Source organism: Moschus berezovskii, chromosome 4, assembly GCF_049115385.1.
Source record: "Moschus berezovskii isolate FMDL1 chromosome 4, NW_MosBer_1.0, whole genome shotgun sequence".
Taxonomy (NCBI): domain Eukaryota; kingdom Metazoa; phylum Chordata; class Mammalia; order Artiodactyla; family Moschidae; genus Moschus; species Moschus berezovskii.
Window position 1 is genome coordinate 63,667,663 of NC_142463.1, and position 25,068 is coordinate 63,692,730.

Genomic DNA, 25,068 nt, shown 5'->3' on the forward strand with positions numbered 1-25,068 from the left:
TTAATGATCCGTTAAACTCGACAACTGGCAATAAGCCCTCCAAGCAAAAATGATCATACTTTCCTGAGAAGTTCAATTCTGCCACTAATTAGCTGTGTGTGACTTTGGATCAGTTACTTAACCTTGGTTACCCAAGACTCAGTCCCCTTATCTTTTAAATAGAGCTAATATTAATAATAACATTGAGGCTTCCCTATTGGCTCAGTGGTAAAGAATCTGCCTGCCACTGTAGGAGACACAGGTTCAATCCTTGCGTCGGGAAGAACCCCTGGAGAAGGAAATAGCAACCCACTCCAGTACTCTGGCCTGGGAAATCCCACAGACAGAGGAGCCTGGTGAGCTACAGTCTATGGGGTTGCATAGAGTCAGACATGACTTAGCAACTAAACAACAAAAATAATAACATTATCTTTTGTTATTCACACACACAAACACACACAATTTGGTTGGTTATTAGACACGATCTTAATGCTCACCTTGCCTTTGGAAATAATATAATTATGCTTTTTCCGAACCAAATAAGAAGCCAGGACCAAAATGCTGCTGCTAAGTCGCTTCAGTCGTGTCCGACTCTGTGCGACCCCATAGACGGCAGCCCACCAGGCTACCCTGTCCCTGGGATTCTCCAGGCAAGAATACTGGAGTGGGTTGCCATTTCCTTCTCCAATGCGTGAAAGTGAAAAGTGAAAGTGAAGCTGCTCAGTCGTGTCCGACTCCTAGCGACCCCATGGACTGCAGCTTACCAGGTTCCTCCATCCATGGGATTTTCCAGGCAAGAGTACTGGAGTAGGTTGCCATTGCCTTCTCCCAGGACCAAAATACGTAAATGCAAATAGCTAACTGCCCTAATAGAACAGAAATTACTATGAAAATATGTATTGCTTACCTTTTCCATTTACACCTTCCTGTCCGCCACCCCCCACCCCACACCCACCCCTCCACCCCAGCCTTCATGTATATTTCTACATTGGAGATTTATTACCTTGTGCTAAGCATTGCCTTCTTCCTAAAGAGGTCCCCAACAATGCAAAGGCTCTAGGTAGGGATAACGAAAGCCATTATCACTTTGCGAGAATGAGTTTGCATGGCTTTTCTCCTGACAGAATACTTCATATATTAACACTTAGTACCTGGGAAAATACAAAATGGCTCTGAGAGAGGGGTGAAAGGGCACAGGATCTATTTCACAATTTTCCTTGAATAAATTTTGTCAGTTAATCATTTATTAAGTACTAAAAACCTTCTGGAAAAAAAAATTACAGAAAATGGCATTTGCCACACATAGTATTTGCCTCAGGAAGAGAAGTGGGTAGTAAGGCACAAGGGTGAGGTGAGGGGGAAAGACTCACCTTTATGATGTTTCCTTCTGTACCTTTTGAATTTGGTGCTACAGGCAAGTATAATAGAAATTTTTATTTTTTAAAGAATCCAGTCATCACACTCTGTCACCTGCCTTATTTCAGCTTTTAGATACTTGTTTACTCAACTTTTGATATTTATAATTGACCTTCTAAAATGTAGTCTGGATTCATTTAAAATATGACTGGCTTTTCAAGGCTAATTTATTTGTCTTCAAAGTATTTAACATATGAAGGAATTCATATTCCTGAAGACATGGAGTTATAAGATAAGTAATATTATTTGCTGATTTTCTCCATATACATTTTACTTCACTAAAACTTATGCTTGCTGCAGATATGGTCTGTGTTTTACTAATCTTTGGAGGCCCCTTTAGGGCAAATACTGGGCATGCACAGAAGGGTTACTTTCTTGAGTTTGGTTCTCAGTCCTTTCTTCCAAGGAAGAAAAGTCATTAAATATAACATGATGTTTTGATTAAGAAGAAACTTCTCAGCATTTTAATAAAAACAAAACAACAACAAAAGACAGAGAGGAAGAGAAAAACAGTTACAAATCACCTAGAGTCGCAATGAAACTTTTGGGACTCTACTGATTGGAAATGCTTAAAAAACACCAGATATGCTATAATAAGGGAGAAGAAAGGTTGACTTAAAATCATAGACACATTTTTTTTCAACAAAATATTTGCCACATGACTATTGTGTACAAGGTCCAGGAGATAAAATGTTGAACAATGCGGATATGCTTCTTGCACTCACAGCTTTCATAATAGTGGAGGGGGCTACAGATAGATATACAGACAATTATCATATGTTACGATAAATATAACAGGGCATACAGAGGTGTAAAAGGAGAACTAATCCTATGCTTGAGAAAGTGAGATCTAACATCACAACACTTGGAACTAGAGCTTTAGAGTCTGGCAAATCTGAGTTCAAATCCTGGTTTCAGTGGTTCTACTTGGGTTCCAAAATAACTGCAGTCATGGAATTAAAAGACACTTGCTCCATGGAACAAAAGCTATGACAAACTTAGACAGCATATTAAAAAGCAGAGACATTACTTTGCCAACAAATGTTCATCTAGTCAAAGCTATGGTTTTTCCAGTAGTCATGTATGGATGTGAGAGATGGGCCATAAAGAAGGCTGAGCACCGAAGAATTGATGCAAAGAGATCCAACCAGTCCATCCTAAAGGAAATCAGTCCTGAATATTCATTGGAATATTGGAGCTTGAAGCTCCAATACTTTGGCTACCTGATGCAAAGAGCCAACTTATTGGATAAGATCCTGATGCTAGGAAAGATTGAAGGCAGGAGGAGAAGAGGGTGACAGAGGATGAGATGGTGGGATGGCATCACTGACTCAATGGACATGAGTTTGAGCAAGCCCAGGAGACGGTGAAGGACAGGGAAGCCTGCAGTCCAAAGGGTCACAAAGAGTAGGACACGACTGAGCAAGTGAACAACAACGACTCTATCAGTTCAGTTCAGTCACTCAGTCGTGTCCGACTCTTCATAACCCCATGAACCTCAGCAAGTCAGGCCTCCCTGTCCATCAGCAACTCCTGGAGTTCACTCAGATTCTTCTCCATTGAGTCGGTGGTGCCATACAATCACCTCATCCTCTGTCATCCCCTTCTCCTCCTGCCCTCAATCTTTCCCAACATCAGGGTCTTTTCAAATGAGTCAGCTCTTTGCATCAGGTGGCCAAAGTGTTGGAGTTTCAGCTTCAACATCAGTCCTTCCAATGAACACCCAGGACCGATCTCCTTTAGGATGGACTGGTTGAATCTCCTTGCAGTCCAAGGGGCTCTCAAGAGTCTTCTCCAGCACCACAGTTCAAAAGCATCAATTCTTCGGCACTCAGCTTTCTTTATAGTCCACCTCTCACATCCATATATGACTACTGGAAAAACCATAGCTTTGACTGGACAGACCTTTGTTGACAAAGTAATGTCTCTGCTTTTTAATAACTTTCCTTCCAAGGAGTAAGCGTCATAACTTTCCTTCCAAGGAGTAAGAGTCTTTTAATTTCATGGTTGCAATCACCATCTGCAGTGATTTTGGAGCCCAGAAAAATAAAGTTAGACACTGTTTCCACTGTTTCCCCATCTATTTCCCATGAAGTGATGGGACCGGATGCCATGATCTTAGTTTTCTGAATACTGAGCTTTAAGCCAACTTTTTTACTCTCCTCTTTCACTTTTATCAAGAGGCTCTTTAGTTCTTCTTCACTTTCTGCCATAAGTGTGGTGTCATCTGCATATCTGAGGTTATTTATATTTCTCCCAGCAATCTTGATTCCAGCTTGTGCTTCTTCCAGCCCAGCGTTCCTCATGATGTACTCTGCATATAAGTTAAATAAGCACGGTGACAATATACAGCCTTGACATACTCCTTTTCATATTTGGAACCAGTCTGTTGTTCCATGTCCAGTTCTAACTGTTGCTTCCTGACCTGCATACAGGTTTCTCAAGAGGCAGGTCAGGTGGTCTGGGATTCCCATCTCTTTCAGAATGTTCCACAGTTCATTGTGATCCACATAGTCAAAGGCTTTGGCATAGTCAAGAAAGCAGAAATAGATGTTTTTCTGGAATTCTCTTGCTTTTTCGATGATCCAGCGGATATTGGCAATTTAATCTCTGGTGCCTCTGCCTTTTCTAGAACCAGCTTGAACATCTGGAAGTTCATAGTTCATGTATTGCTGAAGCCTGGCTTGGGGAATTTTGAGCATTACTTTACTAGCGTGTGAGATGAGTGAAATTGTGCAGTAGTTTGAGCATTCTTTGGCATTGCCTTTCTTTGGGACTGGAATGAAAACTGACCTTTTCCAGTCCTGTGGCCACTGCTGAGTTTTCCAAATTTGCTGGTATATTGAGTGCACAACTTCCCCAGCATCATCTTTCAGGATTTGAAATAGCTCAACTGGAATTCCATCACCTCCACTAGCTTTGTTCGTAGTGATGCTTCCTAAGGTGCACTTGACTTCATATTCCAGGATGTCTGGCTCTCGGTGAGTGATCACACCATCATGACTATCTGGGTCGTGAAGATCTTTTTTGTACAGTTCTTCTGTGTATTCTTGCCACCTCTTCTTAATATCTTATGCTTCTGTTAGGTCCATACCATTTCTGTCCTTTATCGAGCCTATCTTTGCATAAAATGTTCCCTTGGTATCTCTAATTTTCTTAAAGAGATTCCTAGTCTTTCCCATTCTATTGTTTTCCTCTATTTCTTTGCACTGATCACTGAGGAAGGCTTTCTTATCTCTCCCTGCTATTCTTGGAACTCTGCATTCAAATGGGTGTATCTTTCCTTTTCTTCTTTGCTTTTCGCTTCCCTTCTTTTCACAGCCTCCTCAGACAGCCATTTTGTTTTCTGCATTTCTTTTTTGGGGATGGTCTTGATCCCTGTCTCCTGTACAATGTCACGAACCTCCGTCCAGAGTTCATCAGGCACTCTGTCTATCAGATCTAGGCCCTTAAATCTATTTCTCACTTCCACTGTACAGTCATAACGGATTTGATTTAGGTCACACCTGAATGGTCTCATGGTTTCCCCACTGTCTTCAATTTCAGTCTGAATTTGTTAATAAGGAATTCACGATCTGAGCCGCAGTAAGCTCCCGGTCTTGTTTTTGCTGACTGTATAGAGCTTCTCCATCTTTGGCTGCAAAGAATATAATCAATCTGATTTCAGTGTCAACCATCTGGTGATGTCCATGTGTACAGTCGTCTTTTGTGTTGTTGGAAGAGGGTGTATGCTATGACCAGTGCGTTCTCTTGGCAAAACTCTATTAGCCTTTGCCCTGCTTCATTCTGTACTCCAAGGCCAAATTTGCCTGTTACTCCAGGAGTTTCTTGACTTCCTAGTTTTGCATTCCAGTCCCCTATAATGAAAAGGACATCTTTTTTGGGTGTTAGTTCTAGAAGGTCTTGTCGGTCTTCATAGAAATGTTCAACTTCAGCTTCTTCAGTGTTACTGGTCAGGGCATAGACTTGGAGTACCATCATATTGAATGGTTTGCCTTGGAAACGAACAGAGATCATGCTGTCGTTTTGAGACTGCACCCAAGTACTGCATTTCGGACTCTTTTGTTGACTATGATGGCTACTCCATTTCTTCTAAGGGATTCCTGCCCACAGTAATAGATATAATGGTCATCTGAGTTAAATTCACCCATTCCAGTCCATCTTAGTTCGCTGATTCCTAGAATGTCTATGTTCACTCTTGCCATCTCCTGTTTGACCATTCCAATTTGCCTTGATTCATGGACCTAATGTTCCAGGTTCCTATGCAATATTGCTTTTTACAGTATCGGAACTTACTTCTATCACCAGTCACATCCACAACTGGGTACTGTTTTTGCTTTGGCTCCATCCCTTCATTCTTTCTGGAGTTATTTCTCCACTGATCTCCAGTAGCATATTGGGCACCTACCGACGTGGGGAGTTCCTCTTTCAGTGTCCTATCATTTTGCCTTTTCATACTGTTCATGGGGTTCTCAAGGCAAGAAGACTGAGGTGGTTTGCCTTGGGCAATTTATTTAATCTCACTAAGACTCAGTGTCATCAACTTTTAAATACAAATAAAGATAACAATGAGCTCAAAGAGTTGATGTGAACGTTCAGTGATATGCATGTCATAAATCCAGCACAATATCTGGCAAATGGCAAGCACCCAGTAACACTTAGCTAATAATATTAATGGTAACAGTAAGCTGAGAACTGACGCATGAGTAGGAATAGCCAGATAAAATGCAGGAGAGGAAGGAAGAAGAGTGTCCTGGGTGAAGGAAGAATGTATGCCCATAAAAGCAATAGCATGGTGAGTCAGAAAAAGAACCTGGCTTGAGTCAAGGGTTGAATATCATGTGGGGTGGGGTCAGAGATGCAGCTAAAGCTGAAAAGGCAAGCAGAGCCCAGTTCAATGGGTTTATCTAGCTCAATGGAGGCCCTTCTAGAATTTTAATCAGAAGAGGAACAGGATCAGATTTGAGTTTTAGAAAGACCAACTTGGCTACAGTGTGAAAAATGGAATGAGTAGTAAGAGACAGGAAACAAGGAGATCAGTGTTAATAATTTTTAAATAATGCTTTGGCTGTTGTGTAATTTCAGTTAGGGAGATTAGTGTTACATGAAATATTTATATATAACAATTCAAGAGGGCCTTGAAGTAATTATTATCAGCTCACTGATATTAGCTAATTGTTGAGCTGTTAGCTATTTAATTGCTAAGTCATGTCCAACTCTTTTGTGACTCCATGGAGTGTAGCCTCCTGTAGGGTCCTCTGTCCATGGAATTTTCCAGGCGATAATACTGGAGTGGGTTGCATGTTCCTTCTCAAGGGGATCTTCCTGACCCAGGGATCGAATCACGTCTCTTGCTTGGCAGGTATATTCTTTAACACTGAGTCACCTGGGAAGCTAACTAGTATTTTATTAATTCATTTGTTCATTCACTCAGCAAGCATTTATTAACTTCAATGTAGGCAGCAAACTATGAGAGATTTCAAAGAAATCTCCAAAGCACTCCACCCAACATGACTGCCTGAATTCTTTTCTCTGGTTGGAAGGTCTGTTACCCTGGGGATCTGGTCAGAGGCAATGGCAAAGGTGATGTGGGGAGGGGCCATACACCAGCAGAAAACTCAAACTGGGAGGCAGTGCTACAGAGCAGATTAGGATGGAACCTAAGGCATGAAGACAACTCCCCTTCACCCTGGGATGGGGAAATGTTACTATAACTGCATCAGTGTACAGTAGACTTCTTACTGCTCAAGGAACAAATCTTCCATGACCCACTGGGAAGTGAATAAAAACACTTCATGAAATGTCCTGCCCTCTATATTTCAGATGGATTAATAAATTTATTACTACAATTCTATGAAATAGGTATGATTATGTCCACTTTACAGGTGAGAAAACTGAGGCAAGAGATAGTCCCCAAGGTCACAGGATTACATTCAGTCTGATGTTCTTATCTATTACACTACGCAGCCTCTGGCAGTGGGCCACCAGCCAGCTACAAGAGTGAGGTCTTTTTTAAATGTATGCCTCAAAATCTGATGGGGAGACAGATCACTGCCCACTTTAGCATCAGGAAGGTCAAAATTTGAAAGGTTTTATTATAGGAATAAAATGAAATGGATGATTAAATATATTCACAGTCTCTTAACAGGAAATTGGACCAGCCTCAACAAATGAGTACCATTTTGAAAGGGTTTTTAAAATCTACCTTACTCTTTTAAACAAACCACAGTTTTGTCATATGGCCTAGGACACATCAGAAAGTGTTCAAATGTGGTTACGTGCTTATCAGTTTAAAACGGAGCAGGTCATCTCACAGACTCAAAGATGGAGAGGCATGGCAAAGGAGATAAAAGAGCTAAGAGAATGTGACCTGTTACTCTCGGTTTTCTGCTAAGGCAGGGTGGGGAAGAAAAAAAAAAAAAGCTGATAATCTCAGTGAGAAATAAACCAAATATGCTTTTCCTCTCAGATCAAGCAAAGTTCTATCATCCACTCACGTAGTGAAGCAGGTGGAGAATAAGCACATTTTTAACTATGAGCTCTGTGAGACATTTCCAATGTGAATCGAATAAAGACAAAATAGGGGGGAAAATCCCTAACCCTCCATATAAGAAAGAAACCAGCAGCTTCTTGCAATGCCACTTGATGCCAATAGCAACCGAGAGTCTTGAGCCCCGGCTCTTAGCAGGCAACGAGAAGAATCCCAGGCCAGATGGCATTTTAAAATCCAATCTCACTCTATTTGTCTCTCCCCACTAACCTACCTTGTGTTTAAAGCAATCACTGCCATTTTCACAAACTGCAATATTTTAAAGTAGTCACCATCCTTAGAACACAGAAAGCTATAATTACTATGAGTTTTAAAGTAGAGAGAATAAAAATTATGGAATTTGTGAAACCATTTCCCTAAACATACACACACATACACACACCCAACACCCTACACTGAATACAGCTTTTCCAACCCAGACACCACAGCTCAGCAACAAGCCAGTGTTACATTCATTCACTTGTTAGTCCCTTTCTGCGGGACTCTCTCCACCACTGAAAAGTAACTTGGGACGCCGTGAATCTATGGGAACCGACAACCCGCTCCTTCGTCTGGACAGCCCTGCTTCCATCTTCTGGCAGGACTTGTGGGTTCAGGGTCACCAACCCGCCCTCAGAGCCCCTAGCCCGGCCTCCACCCGCCCGCCTGAAAGGGTACCTCTCCCTGCCCCCAGCTCCCTGGGAAACGGGCAGAGTTTCGCTGTCTTTACTGCTTTTTAATCTTTACAAATAAAAATACTGTGAGATGGATTCCCCACCCCACCCACCTGCCCGAGTCTGCACGACCACACTCAGTCGGGTCCTCTCCAAGGCATTCAAGCTGCGCCGGCAGCCGGGAGGCGTGAACAATGAACTTCTCTCTTTCGCACACACACCCTCTCCCCTAAATGGGAAGTTCTGAACTAGCCCGGGGGCCAGTTCCGCGATTTCCCCGGCAGGTCGGTCGCGCTCGGTAGGTGAGGGCCGGGCGAGCACGCCGGGCCGCACCCCTCGCTTCTCCGGGCGGGCAGTTACCTCCTTCCTCCGGCTCGGCGCCCCGGGGCGGGTGATCAGGGCCGTCTCCTCGCACACCACGGCCACGTCCTCCACGAACACGCAGTCTGGGAGGCTCTCGTCGGCGGGCAGCTGCACCACCTGCAGCCCCAGCTTACTGCCCAGCACGCCCACGTAGAGCTGGTGCTGCCGCTCAGCGCGGGCGAAATCCACCTCGTCGCCCTTGGAGCGCCTCAGCGCCTGCTGGGCGAGGGACTCGGGCAGCGCCCGTACCACGACATGGGTGGCCCGGCCAAAGGCGGCTGGGTGGCCGAGGGATGCCATGGCTCGGGTGGCGGCGCGGGGCGCGGCGGTAGGGTCTTGTGCGGGCGACGCTCGCCGAGTCTGCGAGCGCCCGGCGGCTCCCCTCGGCAGCCGGCGAATGCGGTGCAGCGGGAGCCCGGCTCGCGCCCGGAGCCCTGCCCGCGCGACTGAGCATGCCCAGAGCCCCGGGCGCCTGCCCGCGCGCAGCCCGCGCGCCCACTCGGCGCTCTCGGGTTTGCAGGCGGCCCGGGCGGGAGTTGTAGTGGCGACCGTCGCACGAAGTCGGGGTGAAGGCGGCGGCCGAGGAAGCGGGGATCTCGAGAGGTGTGCGCTGGTGGGTGGCTGGCTGGACCAACCGCGGCCAAAAGGCGCGGTACCCGAACCTGACGTTACCCGTATTTCGCCGCAGGTGCATCCCTCACATTTGGAGAGCGGCTGTGGTCTGCGCAGAGCGACTGGAAGGGGTTGCTTGGTGGTCGGGAAGCCAAGGATGGGATGATTCCTTTCTGGATAGATACTTTGACCTCTCTCCCTACTCTGCTGTTCCTAGGTTCCCCAACCAGTTCCCAGGATGAGAATCTGTCTTTGTACCCAAGTCCATGTTACCTTGGGGCTTGTCAGATAGCTCGGTGGTAAAGAATCCACCTGCCAATGCAGCAGACACGAGTTCGATCTCTAGGTCTGGAAGATCCCCTGGATAATGGCAACCCGCTTAAGTATTCTACACACTCCAGTACTCTTGTCCTGATAATCCTATGGACAGAGGAGCCTGGTAGACTACAGTCCATGGGGTCCCAAAGAGTTAGACACCACTGAGCACGCGTGCATGCCATGTTACCTTGACTTTCTCTGCAAATGACCCCCTCACCTCTCGCCAGACTCGAGATTGTGAAAAGGATCTTATTTCTTCCTGTCTGTAAGGACAGGAAACACAGAGAGAAATAGACATACAGAAACTCACAGTGTTTCAAGGACAACCCATTCTTATGAACCGAGTGGGTGCGTGCCTGCTCACTTCCATCAGTCCTGTCCAACTCTTTGGACCCCAAGAACTGTAGCCCACCAGACTCCTCTGTCCATGGGATTCTCCAGGCAAGAATATTGGAGTGGGTTGCCATGATCTCCTCCAGGCGATCTTCCCAACCCAGAGATCGAACCAGTGTCTCCTGAGTCTCCTGCATTACAGGCAGATTCTTTACAGAGTCACGGGGAAAGTGCTATGAACACTGTGATTATGTGTGATTCTGGACTTTTTGCCTCCAGAATAGGGAGGAAAAGACCAAGTGTGTTTTCATCAGCCATAGATGAGTTCTCACCTTGAGCAGTTTCAGATGTGGAGCATCACATCTCTTTTGTCTTTGGGAAAGAGGGTTTCCAAATTCCTCCCTTGCCTTCCCCTCAGGTCTGTTCAGACTCTGTGAAATTCTTGTATTTATTAAACGTTTCTTTTCTCATGCCCCTCAGGAGTTCCTTTTCCTTCATAATGGTACTAGGCTTCTATTTTCCCATCTCACACATTACAGATAAAAATAATCCATGGGTTCTGCTCTTTTTGAGGGGAAGATCCACTTCAGCTTGTAACTCCAAAATCATCTTCTTTCCTCAAATTCTGTAGCACATTTCTAATTTAAAGATTAATTAGATCATAGAACATTAGATTTGAATGGGATCTTAGAAGCACTTTCATTTAACTCCCTACGCAATGTTCTGGAATTCCAGCTAAAACATCTATGACAGTCACCAGTTCTTTACTTGAACGTTCTAAACTCACTTACAAAGTGTATTCTACTTACAGAGTTATCACAGGTAAAAAAATGTTCATTTGGGGCTTATATACCCCTGGTCCCAGTTCTGCCTTCTGCCATTACCTAATGTGCTAGTGTTCTTTCACAAGGCAGCATTCACACATCTGAAGACATTTCTGCTCTCCTTGCTACCTGACGCCCCCTCCCACTCGCTGTCCTAACTCACTCTGGGACTTGACGCTAACCCAACCAAAAAAGAACTAGTGATTGGTTTCTAAATCTCATCAATATTCTGGTCATCTTCCTTTTGGTTCACACCAGTTTGCCAGTATCCCTTTTAAATCATAGTATCCAGAATAGAAACAATTCTTCCTGTGTGGCCTGACTCTCACGGACTATAGTTGGACCCTTATTCCAGGTGCTAGGCTTCTATTAACACTGCCTAAACCCCTGGAGGAAGAAATGGCAACCCGCTCCAGTATTCTTGCCTGGGAAATCCCATGGACAGAGGACCTGGTGGGCCACAGTCCATGGGGTTGCAGAGTCGGACACAACTTAGCAACTAAACATGCAAACATGCAGTGTAGGTTTCAAGGAGAGATCTAGCTAAGGATCCTGGAACAGTTGTCTCAGTTAAGCACAAAGGAGATGTGATCTGCCTTCTCTCCTCTCTCTCTCAAGGATGACTTGAATTTACCCAGATGACATGGCATTTCTCAGCTCTGAAAGTGACTGGTTTTAAGTGAAGGACAGCTCCATCCCTGATGCTGGGAAGTAGGACCAAAAGTAACATAACAAACCTGTGAGACCTACTGGGTTCTACTTCTGAGGCAACTATCAGGGGACCCATGCTGTTGGCACCAAATTAGTGTCCAGAAATTACTTGATGGTGTCCTCAGCAGGGGATTCCCACCAGTGCTACCGGTGAAAGTTACCTCATGTGCTGAGCTTGCCCAGGCTAAAATAGGGGACTTTGTTCCCCTCTTTACTTAACATTGAGGTTTGTGTACCTCTATTGGTCCCCACCTAGCAAGCTTAATTCATGCCCATGCCTTGTTAGAGCCTGAATACTTTGCTACCAAGTGCCCTGAGCCTAATTACAAACAAAGTCCCATGTATCCACTCTGGGCCCATGTCAACCCAGCAGCCAATTAAAACCTGAAAGATTTTTCCTATAAATTGACATTAGCCACATGTTCCATACTGAAATTGGGCCTCTGTTTTTTTTTTTAATCTAATTTTGAAGTTACCCCTAGTAAATGTTATCTGCTTCACTCCAACTTGCCTCATTTTGATTCTGTCATCCTGTGCATTATTTATTACCTCTAGTTTTGTGTCATCTGAAATTTGATAAGCATGCCTTCTGTCTCTTCTAAGCAGTTGTCAAAAAGTGTTAGAATGTGTATGTTGGTGAAAAGAATAATAAAGAAAATTATATTTACATGCCTTCCTGCTTGAGTGATGAAGGACTATTTTGGGGAACATGGACTTTATTGAGTCTAATACATATGTACATTCATTTTCCTCACAGATATTTATTGAGAATTCTCAAGGCGCACCACCACGTTAGGTACTTCAGAGACATACAGGCAGCTTTAAAACATGATCCTTGACCTTGAAGAGCTTACTGGGAAAACAGGACATCCAAAATTAGAGCTATGCTAAGAGCACGTGAGAGTTGGACTGTGAAGAAAGCTGATCGCCGAAGAATTGATGCTTTTGAACTGTGGTGCTGGAGAAGACTCTTGAGAGTCCCTTGGACTGCAAGGAAATCCAACCAGTCCATTCTAAAGGAGATCAATCCTGGGTGTTCATTGGAAGGACTGATGCTAAAGCTGAAACTCCAATACTTTGGCCACCTCATGCGACGAGTTGACTCACTGGAAAAGACTCTGATGCTAGGAGGGATTGGGGGTAGGAGGAGACAGGGACGACGAGAATGAGATGGCTGGATGGCATCACCGACTTGATGGACATGAGTTTGAGTGAACTCTGGGAGTTGGTGATGGACAGGGAGGCCTGGCGTGCTGTGGTTCATGGGGTTGCGAAGTGTCGGACACGACTGAGCGACTGAACTGAACTGAACTGAAGAGCACATTAGAGATACAACCAACAAAGTGGCACAGAAAGTTAAGCGAGAAAGAAAGCACTGTGGCTAGTAGGAGTGAAAGAGAGCTGCTTGAAGATGCGTGGACTTGGTTTAGGCCTTGAGTAATGTTTAGGATGTGAATATTTGGAAGAAGAGAATAAGAATCCCAAGGAAAAGAATGTGCAAAAGCCAAATGCATGTTCAAGGAACAATAGATCAGCTCAAATCATGTATGCATTGGTTAAGAGAACTCTAGCTGCTATAACAAAATGACCCCAACACATATGGTGGAACCAAGTTGGTAGTGTATCTCTTGTTCACTTAAAAGCTAACACAGATGTTCTTGATTGGTTCCTGACTCTTCTCCAAACAACATGCAGGGGTCTGGCCTTCTTCCATTTTGTGGCTCCAACACTTTCAAATATAACATCCAAGTTCACCATGCTTACCTTCCTCAAGCTGAAAGAAAATTATAACATGCAGTATCAGATGTAGAGGCTTGATGGGCCAGGCCAGGAAGTGATATACATCACCTCTGCTCACTTTCCTCTGGCTGGGACTCAGTCATACAGCTACAGTAACCAAAGGGAAGAGCTGGGGAATAGTCTTCTATGAGCCCAGAAAGGAGAGGAAACAGGTTGGGGAAACAGCTAGCTGGTTTGTGACCCAGAGTACAATGGAGAAAATGGAGAATAAAGGTAGAAAGGTTTAAGCTTTCATCGCTTGAGCAGTGGAGAGACATATGGTGTGGAGACTGAGTGTAGCTTCCGAAGCCAAACTTTGTGGGTGGAAGCTTGGCTCTGCTATTTTCCTATTGTATGCTCTTAGTTGTGTTACTTAAAAACTCTTTGCCTCCTTTTCTTCCTCATTTATGAAACTGGAAACAATGAAACCATTATCATAGGATTATTAGTAAGGTTAAAATTAATAATACAAATGTCTTAGTAAAGTGCCAGAAATGGTATCTAGCACCTAGAAGGTGTTCTTTAAATATTACCCATTAACAGGTTTGGGGGAGTTTGTTATTATTTTGGGTTTTTAAAATTTTATTGGATTATAATTGATTTACAATGTCGTGTCAGTTTCAGGAGTATAGCAAAGTGATTCGGCTATACATATACATATATTCATCCTTTTTCAGATTCTTTTCTCATATAGGTCATCATGGAATATTGAGTTGAGTTCTCTGTGCTATACAGTAACACTGACAGGTTTTGAACAGAAGGCTTTGACCATGATTTCCTACTAATGGCCAAACCACATACTCACATCCCTTGTATTATCAGAGTCATATAGCTATCCTAATGCTTTCCAGCAGAACCCTTGACCTTCCTAGATTGATAGATCAAATCTCACTCACAAGTGTAATCATAGATTCAATACACATTTTTGAATCTTTGCTACATACCAGGTACAGGAGATGTAATTGTGAATTACATTATGGAGTTTATGGTCAAATTGTTCCTTTTTCTCTTCCACAAATTTCAAGATCTTTGTAACTAATTCCCTGTTTAAATTCTATTTGGAATACCTAGAACTGTTTATATACTCCTGGCTGGACACTGACTGATACAGAGGCAGTTTTTCTTTTCCATTGATAATATATCAAGATCTACATTTGAATTCAAATTTAGATAGCAATTATTTCAGGATTAAAATAGACATTCATGCCTTACTCCTTTATTTCGCCATTTTCAGCAGATATAATATTTGCTTTCATTGGGGAATGGGTGTTTGAGGGTAGGGGTTGGAATCCTTAAAGAGAATGAAGGCTCAGTGGTGTCCTCATCCATCCCAAATACTGGAAATACTAGATCAAGTAAATACCATAAATCTGCATTCTGACACTAAGTCTTGAGTGTTTCCAGATAAGAATCATTGTTTGACGCAAAAAGTTTTACTGTGGAGGAAACTGACTGCTGCAGATTTCCTTTGATGTACAGTCAGTAAGTTATGTTTGGTCGAACGGCCAGGCAGCGTTTTATGGACAAGGAGATGGTTCCAGGGTTCTGGTTCCTAAAGTCAAGATTTGTAGCCCCTAATCTTGGCTTCTTCAACTTTCATCTGGGAATTCATTCTTTAAACAAATATTTACCAAACACCTACAATGTGTATGGAAGAGAAATAAAAGCAGTGAGTAAGGCATAATAAATCTGACTTTGACTCCTGCCCCTCTTGCATCTTAGTTGTATAATTTTGGTGTGCTGAAGACTCAGGCTTCACTATTTTTTGTCTTGCTCTAAACCAAGGGGACTGCCCTTCATGGACCATATCACCCGGTATCTCATTATTGTTGGCTTTGGCCAATGAGGAGCTCTTACAGGAGATAGGAGGACAAGAGGAAATGGAAATCAACATATTTATTCCTCTTACTCCCTTCCTGCTTTTCATGGTTCTAACAACAACCCTTTTATAATCATAGCTTCTGTCTGGTGGTCCCTCATTTTGGTGATTCTAGCTCCTGGCTGGGTTCTTATAACCTCACGTAACTACTTACATGAAAGTAGTAAACAGCACATTTTAAAGTTCTCTTTTAAGTACACAACATTATCAATATTAAAGAAAAAGAGGATGTGAAGAAAAGGCAATTCAGCATTTTCAGAAAGAGCATTTGGCAATATTCAATGCATGAGGCTGTGTTTGGGGCTATCCACCCTCTCCAACTTCTCAAAGTAGTTTTTGGCACTGTGAATGTTGATCAGTGTAGTTGCAGAAGGGATCAAGGGACCAACATAGCCATGACATAAAGTTTGATGTAAGAATATTGATGAAAGCAGCCAAGGGAGAATTCCTAACTTCTATGCTCTGGAAAGAAGTAGCCAGTTGACTCCAACTCAGCTTGAACCGGAGAAGGCAATGGCAACCCACTCCAGTACTACTCTTGCCTGAAAAATCCCATGGACGGAGGAGCCTGGTAGGCTGCAGTCCACGGGGTTGCTAGGAGTTGGACGCAACTGAATGACTTCACTTTCACTTTTCACTTTGATGCATTGGAGAAGGAAATGGCAACCCACTCCAGTGTTCTTGCCTGGAGAAGCCCAGGGACGGGGGAGCCTGGTGGGCTGCCGTCCGTGGGGTCGCACAGAGTCAGACACGACTGAAGCGACTTAGCAGCAGCAGCAGCAGCAGCAAGGGTGGTAATGGCTTCTTATTTTTGCTAGCCTCTGGGTGCCTCAACATTCCTCCATTCATTCTCTTTTACTCTGCCTATACCTCTAAAAACATTTCCTTTTTAAAAGAAATCCTACTAAACATTCTCTTCAAAAATTGTCAGCTGAGCATGCTGTTTGTTTTTGACCAGGGACCTCATTTGGGTGAGTCACTTAAGTTTATGTGTAAAGTGGCTGCTCTGAAGCTGAAATATGACAGCATGTACAAAAGGGTCTTAGCATTGTACCTGGCACTGAGAAATAATGAATGATAGCCACTAGTATTGGTAGATATTGCACTTTTGTGCCAGGCACAATAATGAATATCAAAGTTTCCATCTACCTCTGTGCAAAATGCCCATTTCTACCACTCAACATATCCAAGTTCTCCAAATGAGTTAATACAGTGCCTATCTCAGTAACAGGGCACACTGTAAGCATTAAGCACTCTTGGCTCTTCAAAGCTCACCCCCTTCCACACAAGTAACATTTCCCTTTTCTGAACTTCCATAACTCTTTCTATATTCTTCTTTTTGTGTAGCTTATTACTTTCTCTTAGCAGTGTAATACGGAGAAGGCAATGGCAAGCCACTCCAGTACTCTTGCCTAGAAAATCCCATGGATAGAGGAGCCTGGTAGGCTGCAGTCTGTGGGGTCGCTAAGGGTCAGACACGACTGAGCAACTTCACTTTGACTTTTCACTTTCATGCATTGGAGAAGGAAATGGCAGCCCACTTTGGTGTTCTTGCCTGGAGAATCCCAGGGACGGGGGAGCCCGGTGGGCTGCCGTCTATGGGGTCACACAGAGTCGGACACGACTGAAGTGACGCAGCAGCAGCAGCAGCAGCAGCAGTGTAATAACCCACTGATGCCAGAATCATCTACTTCATTATAACCATATCAAGGGTTACGGAGATCAGCAAAGTATCCTGAAATGTGCAAATGACTACATAAATGTACTGAGTGTGAATAACAAGTTTCTCATGTGTTGATGGTATGTATAGATTAGTGTGACCCTGCCTCTTAATAATTTTTTCAGTTTATCAGAGTTTTTTGCAATATTATCTTTCCAGAAATATTTTTCACAATTATTCTATACTTAGATTTGTGGGGAAGAAATAGATTTGGGGTTTCTCTGGTGGCTCAGACCATAAAGAATCTGCCCACAATGCAGGGGACCCGGGTTTGATCCCTGGGTTAGGAAGATCCCCTACAGAGGGGAATGGCAACCTACTCCATTATTTTTGCCTGGAGAATTCCATGGACAGAGAAACATGGTGGGCTACAGTCTTTGGGGTTGCAAAGAGTCAGACATAACTGAATGACTAACACTTTCACTTCATTTCTAAATACATGTTTGTGGAAAAGAAATAGATTAGGCTCTGATTAGCCCCCTTCATTTCCTTATGAAATCAAATTGCCTCATTTTCTTATGAAGGGCAACGTCCTGTGTGCGCTCTCCGTATCAACCTACAATTGTTTGAATGTAGGATTAGATCACAAATGCCCTGGGAATTCTCCTTCCAGTTTTCCTCTTCTGCATCAGTGACACTGCTTTCTGCTGGCTTCTTTTCCCTAGTGCTCTGTCTCTCTATAGCTGTCTGCCTCTGCTTCTGTTTCACTGCTTTTAAATGTTGACTAAGTCTCTGATTTCAGTCTCCTTTCCTCTTCTTCCAGCTTTAAATGCTCCCTCCTCTGGGTAGACTAATCTAGGCCCATGACTTCAAATGTCACCTCAGTTTCATCAGTGCCTGCACTGTCATTGCTGCTTTCACACTCTCTCCTGAGCTTCAGAGCTGCCTGGAAGGCATCCCTGTTTTTCAGCTCAGTTCAGTACAGTTGCTCAGTCTTGTCCATACACGACTACTGGAAAAACCATAGCTTTGACTAGACAGACCTTTGTTGGCAAAGTAATGTCTCTGCTTTTTAATATGCTGTCTAAGTTGGTCATAACTTTTCGTGAAAGGAGCAAGCGTCTTTTAATCTTGTGGCTGCAGTCACCAACTGCAGAGATTTTGGAGTCCCCCAGAATAAAGGCTCTCACTGTCTCCATTGTTTCCCCATCTATTTGCCATGAAGTGATGGGACCAGATCTTAGGTTTCTAAGATCTTTGGTTTCTGAATGTTGAGTTTTAAGCCAACTTTTTCACTTTTCTCTTTCACTTTCATCAAGAGGCTCTTTAGTTCTTCTTCACTTTCTGCCATAAGGGTGGTGTCATCTGCATATTTGAGGTTATTGATATTTCTCCTGGCAATCTTGATTCCAGCCTGTGCTTCATCTAGTCCAGCATTTCTCATGACGTATTCTGCATATGAGTTAAATAAGCAGGGTGACAATATACAGCCTTGATATCCTCCTTTCCGATTTGGAACCAGTCCATTGTTCCATGTCCAGTTCTAACTGTTGCTTCTTGACCTGCAGACAGAATTCTCAGGAAGCAGGTCAGGTGGTCTGGTATTCCCATCTCTTTCAGAATTTTTCACACTTTGTTGTGATCCACACAGTCAAAGGCTTTGGCATAGTCAATAAAGCAGAAGGAGATCTTTTTCTGGAACTCTCTTGCTTCTTCGATGATCCAGCGGATGTTGGCAATTTGATCTCTGGTTCCTCTGCCTTTTCTAAATCAGCCCTGAACATCTGGAAGCTCATGGTTCACATATTGCTGAAGCTTCGCTTGGAGAATCTTGAGCATTATTTTGCTAGCATGTGAAATGAATGCAATTGTGCGGTAGTTTGAGCATTCTTTGGCATTGCCTTTCTTTGGAATTGGAATGAAAACTGACCTTTGCCAGTCCTGTGGCCACTGCTGAGTTTTCCAAATTTGCTGGCATATTGAGTGCAGCACTTTCACAGCATCATCTTTCAGGATTTGAAATAGCTCAACTGGAATTCCATTACCTCCACTAGCTTTGTTTGTAAGCTAGTGCTAATGCTTAGAAAGGTAATGCTTCCTAAGGCCCACTTGACTTTCACATTCCAGGATGTCTGGCTCTAGGTGAGTGATCACATCATGATGATTATCTGGGTCGTGAAGATATTTTGTATAGTTCTTGTATGTATTCTTGCCACCTCTTCTTAATATCTTCTGCTTCCGTTAGGTCCATACCATTTCTGTCCTTTATTGTGCCCATCTTTGCATAAAATGTTCCCTTGGTATCTCTAATTTTCTTGACGCGATCTCTAGTCTTTCCCATTCTGTTGTTTTCCTCTATTTCTTTGCACTGATTACTGAGGAAGCCTCTCTTATCTCTCCTTTCTATTCTTTTGAACTCTGCATTCAAATGGGTATATGTTTCCTTTTCTTCTTTGCCTTTCACTTCTCTTCTTTTCTCAACTATTTGTAAGGCCTTGTCAGACAACCATTTTGCATTTTTGCATTTCTTTTTCTTTGGGATGGTCTTGATCCCTGTCTCCTATACAACTTCATGAACCTCCGTCCATAGTTCATCAGGCACTCTGTCTATCAGATCTAGTCCCTTAAATCTCTTTCTCACTTCCATTGTATAATCATAAGGGATTTGATTTAGGTCATACCTGAATGGTCTAGTGGTTTTTCCCTACTTTCTTCAATTTGAGTCTGAAATTGGCAATAAGGAGTTCATGATCTGAGCCAGTCAGCTCCCGGGCTTGTTTTTGCTGACTGTATAGAGTTTCTCCATCTTTGGCTGCAAAGAATATAATCAGTCTCATTTTGGTGTTGACCATCTGGTGATGTCCATGTGTAGAGTCTTCTCTTGTGTTTTTAGAAGAGGGTGTTTGCTATGACCAGTGCGTTCTCTTGGCAGAACTCTGTTAGCCTTTGCCCTGCTTCATTCTGTACTCCAAGGCCAAATTTGCCTGTTACTCTAGATATTTCTTGACTTCCTACTTTTGCATTCCAGTCCCCTATAATGAAAAGGACATCTTTTTTGGGTGTTAGTTCTAAGAGGTCTTGTAGGTCTTCATAGAACCATTCAACTTCAGCTTCTTCAGCATTACTGATCAGGATATAGACTTGGACTACTGTGATATTGAATGGTTTGCCTTGGAAATGCACAGAGATCATTCTGTCTTTTTTGGGATCTCATCCAAGTACTGAATTTCAGAATCTTGTTGACTATGATGGCTATTCTATTTCTTCTAAGGGATTCTTGCTCACAGTAGTAGATATAATGATCATTTGAGTTAAATTCACCCATTCCAATCCATTTTAGTTTGCTGATTCTTAAAATGTCACTCTTGCCATCTTCTGTTTGACCACTTCCAATTTGCCTTGATTCATGGACCTAACATTCCAGGTTCTTATGCAATATTGTTCTTTTTTAATTTAATTTTTATTGGAGGCTAATTACTTTACAATATTATATTGGTTGGTTTTGCCATACATTGACATGAATCTGCCCCAGGTGTACATGTGTTCCCCTTCTTGAACCCCCCTCCCACCTCCCTCCTCCCCTTATCCTCCCTCTGGGTCATCCCTGTGCACCAGCCCCGAGCATCCTGTGTCATGCATCAAACCTGGACTGGTGATTTGTTTCACATGTGTTAATATAAATGTTTTAATGCCATTCTCCTAAATCATCCCACTCTCACCCTCTCCCACAGAGTCCAAAAGACTGTTCTATACACCTGTGTCTCTTTTGCTGTCTCGTATACAGGGTTATTATTACCATCTCTCTAAATTCCATATATATGCGTGAGTATACTGTATTGGTGTTTTTCTTTCTGGCTTACTTCACTCTGTATAATAGGCTCCAGTTTCATCCACCTCACTAGAACTGATTCAAATGTATTCTTTTTAATGGCTGAGTAATACTCCATTGTGTATATATACCAAAGCTTTCTTATCCATTCATCTGCAGATGGACATCTAGGTTCCTTCCATGTCCTGGCTATTATAAACAGTGCTGCAATGAACATTGGAGTACATGTGTCTCTTTCAATTCTGGTTTCCTTGGTGTGTATGCCCAGGAGTGCGATTGCTGGGTCGTATGGCAGTTCTAGTTCCAGTTTTTTAGGGGATCTCCACACTGTTCTCCATAGTGGCTGTACTAGTTTGCATTCCCACCAACAGTGTAAGAGGGTTCCCTTCTCTCCACACCCTCTCCAGCATTTATTGCATGTAGACTTTTTTTTTTAGTTTAGATCCTCAAAGTTTATTCACCTTATAATTGAAATTTCATACCCTTTTTCAGTTCAGTTAAGTTCAGTCGCTCAGTCGTGTCCCACTCCTTGTGACCCCATGAATCACAGCATGCCAGGCCTCCCTGTCCATCACCAACTCCTGGAGTTCACTCAAACTCATGTCCATCGAGCTGGTGATGCCATCCAGCCATCTCCTTCTCTGTCGTCCCCGTCTCCTCCCGCCCCCAATCCCTCCCAGCATCAGAGTATTTTCCAGTGAGTCAACTCGTTCATTGAGGTGGCCAAAATATTGGAGTTTCAGTTTTAGCATCAGTCCTTCCAATGAACACCCAGGATTGATCTCCTTTAGAATGGACTGGTTGGATCTCCCTGCAGTCCAAGGGACTCTCAAGAGTTTTCTCCAGCACCACAGTTTGAAAGCATCAATTCTTCAGCAATAAGCTTTCTTCACAGTCCAACTCTCACATCCATACATGACCACGGGAAAAACCATAGCGTTGCATGTAGACTTTTGGATAGCAGCCATTCTGACTGGTATGAAATGGTATCTCATTGTGGTTTTGATTTGCATTTCTCTGATTATGATGGATGTTGAGCATTTTTTCATGTGTTTGTTAGCCATCTGTATATCTTCTTTGGAGAAATGTCTGTTTAGTTCTTTGGCCCATCAGACTTTACTTCCATCACCAGTCACATCCACAACTGGGTGTTGTTTTTGCTTTGGCTCCATCCCTTCATTCTTTCTGGAGTTATTTCTCCACTGATCTCCAGTAGCATATTTTTAGTCCCACCTTTGTAAAGTCCCACCTTAACTCCACCGTTTTTAGTCCCACCTTAACTCCAACATCAACATGTCCAGAACTGAGTTTATTGTGTTCTGTCCAGACTGCTCCTTTTCCCCTTGCATTCTCTTTTCCATCCACACAAATTGTTGCTCAAGCCAGTAATCTGAAGTTCACTGTTAATATACTGCTGAAGCCTGGCTTTGAGAACTTCAGTATTATTTTGCTAGCATGTGAGATGAGTGCAATTGTACTGTAGTTTGAGCATTATTTGGCATTGCCTTTCTTTGGGATTGCAATGAAAACCGACCTTTTCCGGGTCTGAGGCTTATCCTTAGCTTCACTTTCTTCTTTGTCTCCAAATTGAATCAATCAAGTCTGAACGATCAGTCTCCTTAAAATGGCTCAAATCCATCCATGTCTCTCCATTCACTCTGCTACCACCAAATCCAGAATATAATCATTGGTCTCCTGGATTCTCACACGGCCCTCCTATCCAGAGTGGTCTTTCTAAACTACAAATCTGACCATGCCACTGTCTTGCCTAAATGCTTCAGTGGTTCCCCAGTACCCTCAGAATGAAGCCCAAATGCCTTACCATGGGCCACAAGACACCTTCCCCATTCTCATTCTGGTCACTTTCTCATTTTTCTCTTACATGGGCCTCTGGACATCATATTGTATCCCCTGGAATGTGCTTGACCTCATTCCTGCTTGAGCAACTCTTAATCCTTCTTTAAGACTCAGTAAAGGCATTACCTTCTAAGAAGCCTTCTCCCCCTCCCCTGTCCCAGTCCAGATGTGACCCACCTGTATTCTTGCTTTCACTCCCATTATGCAATGCCATGTTACTTGCCAGTCTAAGGAGCTCTTGGCAGACACATACATCTTTTTTGTTGCTGAACCTTCAATTCAGTGGCTTAATTAAAGCAATGAATGGCATTCACTTCTCCCTACTTGCATCAGTTCACCTTTATAATAATGAGTTTCTGTTCTTACAAAATAAGATTATACCAGGACCCCTTTCAGTTTTAAGAGTCTCTGATTCTATTGCTCCAATGCCTGCTAATTGCTGCAGGGTAGTAGAAAGTTCATGGTTTGGGTTTGAATCCTGGCTCTATCACAGCTGTGTGATCTTGTACAATTTGGTTAACCTTTCTGAGCCTCAGAGCCTCATATGTAAAACAGGAATAGTAATACCAATCCAGGGTTGGTATGAAAAGGATTAAATAAAATTAACTTGAATGACATGTGAAATATGTTCTCCTCATTCTTCCCCCTGGTTAAGACAGTCAGTATACAAATAGCCCTTTTTTAAAATCCTGGCTCCACCCCTTGTGTGTGTGTGTGTGTGTGTTAGTCCCTCAGTCATGTCTGACTCTTTGTGATTCCAAGGACTATAGCCCCACTAGGCTCCTCTGTCCATGGAATTCTCCAGGCAAGAATACTGGATTGGGTTGCCATTTCCTTCTCTGGCTCCACCCCTTATTCCTGTACAATTCTGGTCAATCAATTGTGTATACAGAGCTTTGATTTTTTCTTATGAAAAAAGAAAATGATACCGACCTTATGGTGTTGTAGAGGTTAATGAGATGATCTGTGTAAAGCTTTGTAGCATATAGATAGAATAAGCACTCAATAAATGTTATTGGCTTTTTTGATGACGATGATAAAAAAAAATAGAAAACAAGGAGGAGAAGAAGAAGAAATATGCAAAACCCGACAATAACTGTCTTTCAGTGGAAATTACTCCTTTTTCTCCTTCCCATTCGATTCATGGTTAGGTAAATCTTTGTTTTCTCATTCTAAGGTCAAATTCCATTACAATAAAGTTGTTACCCAGCTTTCCCTGATGAATGGGAATCTTCTGGTATTGAATATTAGTGAAAATGTAATACATTTTAAACAATTTAGGTCATTTATATTTCATTTGCTTGATAATGTACACATACAACTCTTAGAAATATAGGCCATGTAAAAAACAGTGTCAAATTATTTCCTATACATTATGACTTGCAGAAATGGAGAGTTTGCAAGCCTCTAGTGGTTTTACGTGGAGAAGGCAATGGCAAGCCACTCCAGTACTGTTGCCTAGAAAATCCCATGGACAGAGGAGCCTAGTTGGGCTACAGTCCATGGGGTTGCTACTAGTCGGACAAGACTGAGCAACTTCATTTTCACTTTTCACTTTCACACATTGGAGAAGGAAATGGCAACCCACTCCAGTGTTCTTGCCTGGAGAATCCCAGGAATGGCAGAGCCTGGTGGGCTGCCGTCTATGCGGTCGCACAGAGTCGGACATGACTGTAGCGACTTAGCAGCAGCAGCAGCAGCAGTGGTTTTACAGAGAGAGTCTCACTATCCCTGTTGTCTGAATTCTTACTTCTGAGGTGGTTGCTACATATGTCCTTATTTCACCCTTCACCTATTTTCTCCTCCAAATCATCTTTTCTCAGCTCCTCCGTGTCATGAATTTACTTTTCTCACTCTTCATTCCAGTTATCTAGTGCTGCATAACAAACCACCCCCAAACTTAGTGACTGGAAAGAGTCTTTTTATTTTGCCAATGATTTTTAGATAGGGAATTTGGGAAGGGCTTATGCAGGTGGTTCCTCTTTGATCCTTGTGGATTTCATTGGGGTAGCCAGAGCTGGAGAGTCCAAGAGGGCTCCCTCACTCACATCTCCGCTGCCCCCATGTTCCTTGGCTTCTCCCTTGCCGTGGGATGAATTTCTTTCTCCAGTACCTCGCCATGTGGCTTGGGTTACTCACAGCATGGTGGTCTCAATGTGGTCTCAATGTGGTCTCACTTCTTAATTAGCTGTTGATTTCCTAGAGGTGGTAAGTGCATGCTGCCAGGCTATTTAAAGGCTACACACAGGACTAGCACAGCATCATGTCTGCCATTCTATATTGGTCAAAGTAGTTACAGACCTGT

At 43.1% G+C, this 25,068-nt stretch overlaps 1 protein-coding gene across 1 annotated transcript in view; it reads right to left on the reverse strand.

Annotated features, from left to right (window-relative positions):
* The window catches only part of DDAH1 (dimethylarginine dimethylaminohydrolase 1), a 158,323-nt gene extending 148,917 nt beyond the window's left edge, over window positions 1-9,406 (reverse strand). The window contains exon 1 of the mRNA XM_055402887.2: window positions 8,959-9,406. Coding sequence (XP_055258862.1) covers window positions 8,959-9,261 — 303 coding nt within the window. The 5' untranslated portion in view covers window positions 9,262-9,406. The remainder of the gene's footprint in view (window positions 1-8,958) is intronic.
* Window positions 9,407-25,068: the final 15,662 nt, after the last annotated feature.